Below are 10,787 nucleotides of genomic sequence, written 5' to 3' on the forward strand. Positions count from 1 at the left end.
TTTTCACTACGATTCTGGTACTCAGGAAAGTTCTGCAAGAATCTTATTTCTACATGTTGATATGCCAAATGAACATTATTGCTAGTACTTCCAGATTTAGAACAAGTTTGCAGCTATCCATCCCATGCATTATAATAATAAAGCAAACCAGAATACAATTTTATTCACTTAAAAAAAGACATCTTTTAGAACAAATGGCTGACTTTAAACAAACAATGGATGTGAGAAATATAAAAATAAGTATCTTCAGATATTCTCCACATTTTCATCTTCTTCCTCAATGTGACAGAGTTCCAACAGCTTTGGTGAAGATTTCCTAGCTGCATTCAATTCCCCTTTCTTTCATGCCAAAGAGTTAGGACAAAGGGACCTTGAAGAGCTTATTAAATAAACAATGCATGTTCAGGAATAATTTAATTATCATATCTCACTGAATAGCAAGTTCTGTGAAGTTTTTTGTTTGCTTGTTTGCCGAGTCAAATGTTCATGCCTGTGTTCTTTTTATAGAATGTGTGATTTAAAAGGCCAAAAGTCATTGGTCATTTTGACAGCCTTAATTAGTAATTTAAATTGGTAATTACTAAAACCATTACAGGGAGGAAAAAGCTCATTGTGTTGATCATAAATGGTGTCATCTTTTCAAATAGACTCCCTTCCAATCTTTTGTTAAATTCTGCCATTTTGGTATTAAGCTTAAATTAAAGAGCTGCCTAGCTTCCAAAATTTATGTCAAGAGAGAAGGTATGCTCAAATTAGATTATAAAAACAAAGAACTTTCATATTTTACAAGTAGAAGTGAAAGGGACTTTGAATAATGCAGCTCTGCGAATTCTCTTTATTTTAGAGGCAGACATAACTACTTCAGTCCAATTGTAGAATATTAATGTTTTCCCAAGGCAAATGTTTTTGTCTATTGCTGCTAATTCATTCAAATTCATTAAATTTTATTATTTCTACATCATTAAATGTAGGTCAACATGTTGAGTCCAGCAAGCACCAGCATTTATTTCCAGTCTACAGACACTGCTGTGAGTGATAAGCAGCAAACAAATATGACTCTAAAGGAAAGAAATCCCTATATTTGTAAACATGAGCACATTATCAAGACTAAAGAAACAATGTAATAGATGCAAACTGCAATTCAACCACTCCATGCTTATCTTGCCAAAAATGTATTTGTGTACAAGAAGAAGAATGAAATGATGGTCCTTTTAGAACTTCTAGATGCTTTGCTTGAAAAACAACCTACAGGTGCCAACCCTGTATCTGGAAAATGACTAAGCACCAAGAGGGAGACCCTAGAGAGCATCAGTCCCAATATGTCATGGGTGAACCATTCTGTCTAAAGGAACTATCCCCAGTGCATCCTGTTCTAGAAACTGCGACTGAATGGCTTCCTTTACTCTTCGATGCTAGCTGCATATCAAATGGGGCTCTTCCTCTCTTCCCACCTGGTGGGAGGTTCATCTGCACCACTCAGGAGGACCATGGAGTCAAACTGCCTGCGAAGGACTCATGATTCACCATCCACCTGCCAGCCACGGGGAACTTCCTGGTCCGTGAGCAACTTTGCTCACTAGACGATGGGACCAGAAACCCATCACTAAAGGCTGATTGAAAATGGACTGTGTAAGCTAGGTGTGGTGGTGCATACCTTTAATTCTAGCACCTGGAGAGGCAGAGGCAGGCAGATCTCTGAGTTAGAGGCCATCCTGGTCTACAAAGCAAGTTCAAGACAGCCAACGCTCCACACAGAGAACCTCTGTCTTGAGAAACTGAGAGAGAAAGAGAGAGTCAGAGACAGACACAGACAGAGAGAAAGAGACAGACACAGAGAGACAGAGAAACACACACAGAGAGACAGAAAGAGACAAAGAGACAGAAAGACAGGCAGATGAAAATAGACTGTAAGCAAAACCCCTGATACACAGGGCATCTTAGTGTATTCCTAACTGATTGCTTGTTCCATTCTTCAAGACTGTGAGGATTATGCGGTAAGGAAAATCATCATCTCACACTAAGAGCAAGGCCCACCTCAATCTCCCACTCAGTGCACCCAGCACATTGTCCCAGCTCTCCTTAAGTACCTCAGATTCAGTGAGAAAGCTTCATCCCTGCATTTACTTTTGCACAGTAAGAAGCATATAAAAGAATCACAACAGCGAAGTTCAAGAGATTACCGTGGGTAGCACTGTGAGCCATGAAACCAATGAAGCAGAGTAATGGGACTTGAGAAAGGTGGGTGGGAAACTTCCATGTGATGTCCAGGATGACATCCCTAAGCAGGTCACATTTGTGACTTACAGGCATCTGGAGAACTTATAAAGGCTCGGAAGCAGAGGAATACAAACATATATACACACATATGTATATTGATCTGTGACTATGAGAGAAAAAAGTGTCCTTATATCTTTCTGATTGTAATCTTCAGATTTAATGATAGAAAGAACTATTTTCAAATCTCCAGACATCTCAACATGGCAGCAAAATAGATTATAGAGAGCAGCAAGGAGTCATCATAGCAGCTTCATGAGACAGTTCAGGCTGCTCAAACAACAGACATTTCATTCATACAGCTGTGGAGCCTGCAAAGCCAAGATCTTGGGGCCATAAATTTGCAGACAGGAAACCTTATTACTGTAGCAGAAGGAAGGAAGTCTTTCTCTCTTATTTTAAAATCATTACCACCTTTATAAAACTCCTATTCTCATGACCCAACTTACATCAAGTTGTCACCCAGTGGTACCATCTTCAAACACTGAGGATAAGTTAAAATGTCTGGGGGATCAGTTGAAAGTTGTCTGGGGGTGGATAGAGTGGGGTTACAGTCAATCCATAACACACAGGTTAGAACTATTTAAAGTCTTCAGGTAAGAGGTATGATAACCTCAATTTCCTTCATCTTTACAGTATCGACTCTCACTCTGTATCCCAGGGTGAGGGCATGTTATATTTTTGAATTAGTATTATCTAAGGTATGCTAGGATTGGTTTTCTCAACCTAAAAGCTTAAATGAAGTTAATATTACAATGAAGTAGAAAAGCCAATATGGCATAAATAAGCAAGAGATTTCCCTAAGGTCATTTAGCAATCACCAAGTTGCATTTTCATTCATAGGTAGTTTAAACTCCTTCTCTAACTTAGGCAAAATGTTCAGAGTTGCATTGTAAAACTTTCACACAACTGCATTTAACTGATGATGTGGGAAAAACAATGGCTGATGATGTAGCTCATCTTTTTTTTTTCTTTTTTTCAAATTTTAAGGTGCTTACAGATAAGTGGAAGATCTTATTCAAATGCATCCTTGGTATGTGTGGTGTGAGTCCTGGGTTTCTGCACTTCCAATTAGCTCCTAAGTGATGCCAATTCTCCTGGTCCTGGTGATATGCTCTAAATGGCAAGGATCCATAATTTCATTATGTTTTCCTCCATGAAAAACAATGAGAAATTATCTCTGGGGTATCATGAGAAGTTAATACTGACTACGCCTAGAGCAGATTACTTTATTTGACCTTAGTTCTGGATCTCTCAGATTTCATGGTGCTTTCCTATATCATGTGGTTACAGGAAGAACTTTCAGCAAAGTTACCAAACTTAATTGTTATATTGATTTGACTGTAATGACCAAGTCTGACTGTACCTAACTTTCCTAATATTGCTTTTTATTCTTACTACTGTTATCTTTGGTACTCTCAGGATACTTAAAATGGTTATTGTCTTACATGCTTCTTTTTAAGAAACTCAAAGTCGCTGTTTTGGTTGAGAAAAGATTTGGAAACAAGAATCCTGGTACAACTCAGAGAAGTGGAAAACGTGCTTCAGGACACACAAGCATATCTTAGAGAGGGGTTGTGAAGTGAGTAGCAGAGACATCAGCAGTCCTAGAAATGGACTGGGGCAGGATCAATCCCATTGCCTACAAGACGTGCTCAAGGCTTTGCCAGGCAGACAAAATGAGGCGAACAGAGTGAGTTCACATTTTTTTACAGATTTAATAGCTGAACTTCTACTTGCCTCTAGAGGGTCTATTCTTATAAAGGTACAGGGAACAACGCTAGTGCTGCTAAGAACCTCACAGGAACGCTGCTGTGAATGCTGGCAGCTTCAGTGAAACGTGAGTAGGAAGAACGATTTCCTGTTCCTTAGATGAGCTAGCTGCATCTTGGGTAGATCAGAAGACAAAAATAAGCAAACTTAACTTTCCATGCTCAGTAATTAGTGGTGCTACTGAAGGAGGCACAAAACTGAAAAATTGTTAGAGGTTTATCAAAAGAGTAACCTTGTATAGTTACTATTCAGGGTGCAAAAAAAAAAAGTATCACGTCAGTCACTCAGCCTTGAGCAATGTGTTTGACCCTCCTCTCTGCCTCTTGCAACAGTAATTTCCCCATAGTATCCTTCCAAGAATCAAGTAAAGCATTTAACATTATGTCAGGCATCCTATAGGTTCCCAACAACTGGTTTAGTGTAATGCAATTATAAATCCCTTTTTTTTCTTGATTATCAACTTGATTGGATTAGAAATTAGCAAATCACACCCCTGTTGTTTCTATGAGGATGTTTCTACAGATAATTAGACTGTGAGAATTCTAGATCAATCGGGCCCCAGTGGACTCTTACTATGATAGTATTCTTGGGTTTTGGAGGTGGTGTGTCTCAAGGCAGTGGTTTAAGGAGCTCTGTCTTGTCCTGGCTTCCTTTTGCTCTATTTTACCTTTGTCTTCTCCCCACCATATCATAATGTGAACTGCTCTGGTTCACCACACCCTCCTACCATCTATGACTGACCGAACCCTCTGAAACCATGAGCCAAGAGAGCATATCTGCCTCTCTGGCATTCTTTATGCCAGATTATTTTTTTCAGTGCTTAAAGGTCTGATCAAGATTGGCAAGTCTTTCTTTGACCACCTCCCCCTGATAGGGGTTGGGGAGCAGCCTTGCCAGGCCACAGAGGAGGACAATGCATCCAGTCCTGATGAGACCTGATAAGTTAGGGTCAGATAGAAGGGGAGGAGGACCTCCCCTATCAATGGACTTGTAGAGGGGCTTGGGAGGAGATGAGGGAGGCAGGCTAGGATTGGGAGGGAAGGAGAGAGGGGGTTACAGCTGGGATACAAAGTGAATAAATAAGCAAGTCTTCATGAAATGGTTGGACATGGGGGGCAGGGCAGAAAGCCTCAAATCATATAGGTTGGCTCGTTGTTTCATTGTTGACCCTTCTAAAGGAAGTCTCCAGTGTCAGCTGGTATAGCCAATAGATTCAGACTTGACCTTGAGACTGTTGTGTTGACTTCCTTATCAAGCAACAAAACAAAACAAAAACCAAGAAATTTATTTATATTGAAAAAAAAAAGAAGGGAGTGATTTCTGCTAAGGCGTAAAGTCTTCTTGCTATAAAGAGGCCTGTTACAAGGAAAATATTGGGGCAAGAGGGATGGTTCCATGGTTAAGAGCACGTGCTGCTCTTGCAGAGGTCCAAGGTTTGGTTCCCGAAACCTTAATTGCTGCTGGCAACCACCTGTGACTATAGTTTCAAGGAGTCTGACACCCTTTTCAAGCTTCCATGGGCCCTTACACACATGTAATGTGCATCAGCTCATGCAGCCACACAGACATACACATAAAAATCATAAACGATTTAACAAATCTTTCTTTTCTAAGGGCTGTGTGTGTGTGTGTGTGTGTGTGCCTGAGAGGCTGAACTAACAGGCCTATTGCATATTGCTTTCAATGCTGGGCGCTCACAATGTAAAATAAGTGCTTTGTTTTCATTCAACAGCACTTTCCCTATCTTTCCACTTCCTTCTAACTTAAGTTTTGGGAAATTCCATATTCCCCCACTCAACTTCCAAAATTCCCTCCTACTCTCCACTACACAAATGTCACAAAGTTCAGAGGGGAGAACAGTTTTCCTTCTAGGAATTCCTCATGCAAACATGTTAGATGCTCATTAATTCTCAATTCAAGTTCTTTGGCGGGTCAAAGTTTCTATTTATTCGGGGCTTTCTAAAATGTCAAAAGCAAGTAGATACCACACTGAGCAGACATCAAAGCAAGCAGATGGGATTCTTGCGATTACAGGATAAGCACTTTCTTTCTTTAGTGCCTACCCCTCTTGAGGGGGTAGGCATAGGAAAATCATGGTTAACTGCAATCTCTTCTGGCGGGCTGTTTCCTCTTAAGAAGAAGTTAATAACAAAGTATATATATATATTTAAGTTACAGAGGATGTTCTGTGTAACAAAAGAGAAACCCTCATAAGTGCATTAAATTGTACACAGAAAAGCAAATGGACTTCAGTCTAGGCAGTATACATTCAGGCACAAATTGAGCAAATGGTTATTTGGTCCTTGGCAAGTGTCCACCTGCCTGTGTGCTTACTGCCAATTGAAGTTTTCCCTGTTGTCCAAAGCCTTTCATTATTCTGACTACCTAAACGTGGTCCTTCCATAAACACATTGCAGATCTAATGTGGCACTTGATACAACTTACTTATTATTGTAAAAGATATTCATTTGCAGTGCAAACATGTATGCAGAAAGGTGTACCCATTTTAAGTTTTATTTTTTTGAACAGTAAAAAAATCATGTATATATGCTAATTCATGGAAAGTACAGACACACCTCCATATTTTTGAAGAAAAGTTTCTTACCAAGAAAGAGTTTCAAACTAGTGTCAGTATCATAGTATGTGCATGTGTGTTGAACAATGGTGATAAAACATGCAAATCCCTAAGACGGGAAGCACATTTCCAATCACATTAGAACTCAAATTCCACACCAGAAAAGCTTCTTTATAAGACAGCAGACAAAGCAATTTCAGGAAATAATTTAAAATGGACAGTACTCTGATTTTGCCATAAAATAAATCATTAATCATTAACTTTCTAAAAAGAAGGTAGAGTAACTAAAGGGACCACGTCTGTTCAAGATATCGGTCTATTATGCAAAACAGTTCTTAGAGAGAGGCAGAATGTGGTAGACCCAAGCCAGCTGTCTTTGTGTACACATGCAAACCTAATCCAGGGGTTTGGATAACATTCAAGTCAAGCTTGCTTTGGTACCCATTCTACTTCCTGTGACAGACACCACAAGGCTGGCCTTGGTCATGTCCTTCAGTCAGCTTCCCTTGAACTCTGCTCTCTACACCCCAAATATATTTTGAAGACTTCATTTCATTCTCAGATGTAGTTAATCTGAACCCTCATCTATCTTTATTAGATGGAGCACAGGCCAGGATTTACAACACATTATGAAGGGCTTTCAGAAAATACTATAATCATGGAAGTGAATTAGATATTTTCAATAGAAATCCCTAGAGGCCCTCAAATACAATAGAAGACAGCTTGCTGCAGCAGACAGATGATTGTCTACTGCTTTGTACTAAAGCGAACTAACCACCATACTTCCTCATTACTCCTCCTTTCTCCCATTATCCCCCCTTTTGTTCCCCTTCGACAAAGACGCTTTGAGAACATGGAGCAACAGACATACTGAGCCTGAAGATGCTGGATCGATGCAAGCCCGATATGAGCAGATACCACGTAGGCCAATGCTGAGGTTTTTAGGTCCCTTGAGAGTGCAGTGGCCCTCTGGGTCCCGCTGAGTGTGTAACCGACTCAAAAACAAACAAACAAAAAGCCCAACCTTTCCTACTTCCTTCCAGAGAAGTGGTAGAGAAGAAAGCAAAGCTCATGGCTTCCTGCCAAAATCACTGCCAGCACTGCCTGCTTAGATATGTAAGATCCCTTGAAATGTCTTGGCAAGAATTGTTTCTGAAGTGTTGGCCAAGGTGCTGAAGAGAGGAAGGCAGGACACCTGTGCCAGTGACCTGCCCCTTTGCCCCTTCTCACTGCCCTTAAAGACACTGTGCTCATTCATTGTGGCAAGACCTCACTAGCATTCAAATGGCAGGTATTCTTGGAGAAAGGTGTGTGTGTGTGTGTGTGTGTGTGTGTGTGTGTGTGTGTGTGGTGTAAGGGCAGCTAGGATACCTATAACTTATGGAAATTCCATGACTACAGAACTGTTAAGAAAACGCACTTTAAAACAAAACACAAATTAAAAGAGGCCGCGCTGTTGAAGCTAGCTGGATGCCATCTTTGCTGAAATTCTCTGTCATATGATTACTAAGAGTCCCTAAAATGAATTAACTGCAGAGGAAATTTACCACGAGGCAAATGACAGCAAAATGAAGGCGCACTCTGAGCGACCCTTTAAAACGGTGGTTCTCTACCTTCCTAATGCTACCACCCTTTAATCCTTCTAACACCCTTCCTCAGGTTGCGGTGACCCAACCATGACACTATTTTAATTGCTACTTCATAGCTGTACTTTTGCTACGGTTATAAATCGTAATGTAAATATCTAGGTTTTCCAGTGGTCTTAGGTAACCCCTATGAAAGGGTCACTTGAACCCCAAAGGTGTGTCAATCTAGAGGTTGAGAATTGCTGCTGTAAAAGTAAAAATTACTGTCTTACGCATGTCTGATTTTGTAACAGCTCCACCTGCTTTTCAGAACGGCCCGTTTTTGACAGTTTGTCTGTTCTTCCCTAAAAATATGCACACCGATATCAAAACCACAGGCTGGCACTGTCAAGGGATTGGCTAACAGTTGAATTGTCTCTGGTAACTGCAGATTGCAGCCAGCGGTGAGGGAAGGGAAAGAGAAGGCGGCCTGGCCACCTTTTCACACCCCAGGCTTCCCCCCAGCCCCCACCCTTCGGGCATCAGATGCTCTGGTCTTTCTGCCAGGCAATTTGCTTCCGCTCTGTTCAGCTTCCCGACCTCTGGCTTTAGAGAAGGGTTCTGGCTGTGGGAACTGGCTCTGACCGGCTCTGGCTCCCTTCTCTTTGGTGACTGGCAAAGGCAACACTTTCTCTTTGTCACTCTTAAAAAGGGTTGTTTAATTCCTAATGATATTTACTGGCAAAAAAAGAAAATGAAACCCACAAGGAGGATTCTGGTCCAAGAAAGTCAGGCCAAGAGCTCCGCTGTTGCGCCCCTCTCTTGCTGGAAGGCTGCTCCCTGCTGCTTCCCTTTTCCAGGACAGTTGATGTGCACTCCCGCTCCCTGCTTGCCACTTCCATCCCGTAGTGTGACACCTACTGGAATTTATGAACATCTGGAGATGCATGGATATGATTTGGGCACCTGATGCGGGTTGCTGCCCCAGGGACTTCCCGCGGAAATCACCCAGCACTTAAAAAGGCATTTCGACAAGGAAGTAACCAGTGGAGCCTTTTGGAGGGAGAATCCCATGAAACAGCTTTAAAAAAAAAATACCAGAAGCCCACTGGCTATTTAATAACCTACGTCCCCTCCACTCTCCCCAGCCCTTTCTGCAACAGTATAAAGTGGCTTGTGGGGCTTCAGCCTGTGGATGAGGGAGGGCTGTGCCAACTGCATTAATTGCCGCCCTAGGTGTAAGGCGGAGGGGTGGGGGTGGGGGGTGTTCGGCTTTGGTCCAGATGAAGAGCTTACTCTGCACCTTCTCCACGTTCCAAAGGGATGAATGGGGCGCGCAGACTTGTGGATCTACAGGTTCCAATCTGTAGACTTCCACCACCACCCTGTCCCCCGCCCCCGCCCCAGGTCCCTGTCACCCCTGTCTCCTTGAGCCAGCATAGATGCATTCCCGCCCCCTCCACCCTCCTTAAAACGTGGGCTCATCCTCTCCCACGCAGCTGCTCTTCTAAGCGTCCCGCATCCCTAAAGTCCCCAAATGCGCCTCCGGTTGGGTTCCTTAATTCTTTGGTGACACTGCCTGGCAGAGGTGGCTCCTCCGTCGCTCTAGCAGGCGGCCGGCGAGGGAGAGAGTGCGGGGCTGGGGTGAAGAACCCGCCAGCTCCCGAACACGGACTCACAGGGCTGGAGGCGAGGCCTGCCCGGGGTCCCCCGGCAAGCCCCACCGTGGCGCGGGGTACGCGTCCGCACTCACCCGCTGCTGCTGACGGCTGCTGACGGCCACGGCGGCGGCGGACGCGGCGCTGTGCCGGAGCTCGGCCGCCTGCCCGGGTCTCAGCAGGCTCCGGGTGAACCTGCGGGTCCGCTCGCTGGCCATAGCGGGCCGCGCTGCTCGTGCCACGGCCCCGGAGCGAGTGCGTCCCGCCGGTCTCCGGGCCTCGCCAGCCCGCTTCACCCACCCGCCGATCAGGAAGCGGAACTCGGAGTCTTTCTCTCTCCCCCCCCCCACCCCCTTCCCCGCTCAACTCACAAGAGGCGGGTTTCTCGCGCGCGCACCCCCACTCTGCCCACCCCCTTTCGTTCCCGCTCGAGCTCCGCGGCGACTTTGCAAACTCCGCGCTCCTGCTCCGGCCACGCGCGGCCAACTCGGCCACGGCTAAGGCGCGTCTGCAGTGGGAGCCGCGGGACGCGCGTGGGGTGGCTCCACCCGCGCCGCCCACCCGGGACTCAACCCTGATCACCCGCTGCCGCCGCTGGCTCTGAGCAGGACCTGCCAACCCCCCAACTCTCAGATCCGATGCCTTGGAGGGTTGGGGATTTGGCATTTTATGTACAGGTCAGATCTACATTCTGAGGTTAGAAAGTGGAGTAGGGTTGAGCTCGCTTCTCCCGTGCACCTTTGGAGAGGTGGGCTAGAGGGTTGTTAAGGATCTGTCTGGTGGCTGGGATCCTTGCTTTGAAGTCTTTCCGGACCTAGAGCCCTCATTTGGTCTTGGGATAGTCTGTATGAATTCACACCTGCCACCGTTTTTTCCTACATGTTTTCCTATGCTATACCAGCCACGTGCCTCTGGAACACGAGACTATAGAGACTGATTTTC

General features: G+C 44.2%; 1 protein-coding gene across 3 annotated transcripts in view; it reads right to left on the reverse strand.

The window, feature by feature from the left end:
* The window catches only part of Dock10 (dedicator of cytokinesis 10), a 249,752-nt gene extending 239,580 nt beyond the window's left edge, over nucleotides 1-10,172 (reverse strand). For all 3 annotated transcript variants that reach the window (XM_060368696.1, XM_060368697.1, XM_060368695.1), the window contains exon 1: nucleotides 9,941-10,172. In XM_060368696.1, the coding sequence (XP_060224679.1) occupies nucleotides 9,941-10,063 (123 nt within the window). In that variant the 5' untranslated portion in view covers nucleotides 10,064-10,172. The remainder of the gene's footprint in view (nucleotides 1-9,940) is intronic.
* Between the last annotated feature and the right edge of the window lie 615 nt (nucleotides 10,173-10,787).

This window comes from Meriones unguiculatus, chromosome 15, assembly GCF_030254825.1.
Source record: "Meriones unguiculatus strain TT.TT164.6M chromosome 15, Bangor_MerUng_6.1, whole genome shotgun sequence".
In the NCBI taxonomy this organism is placed as follows: domain Eukaryota; kingdom Metazoa; phylum Chordata; class Mammalia; order Rodentia; family Muridae; genus Meriones; species Meriones unguiculatus.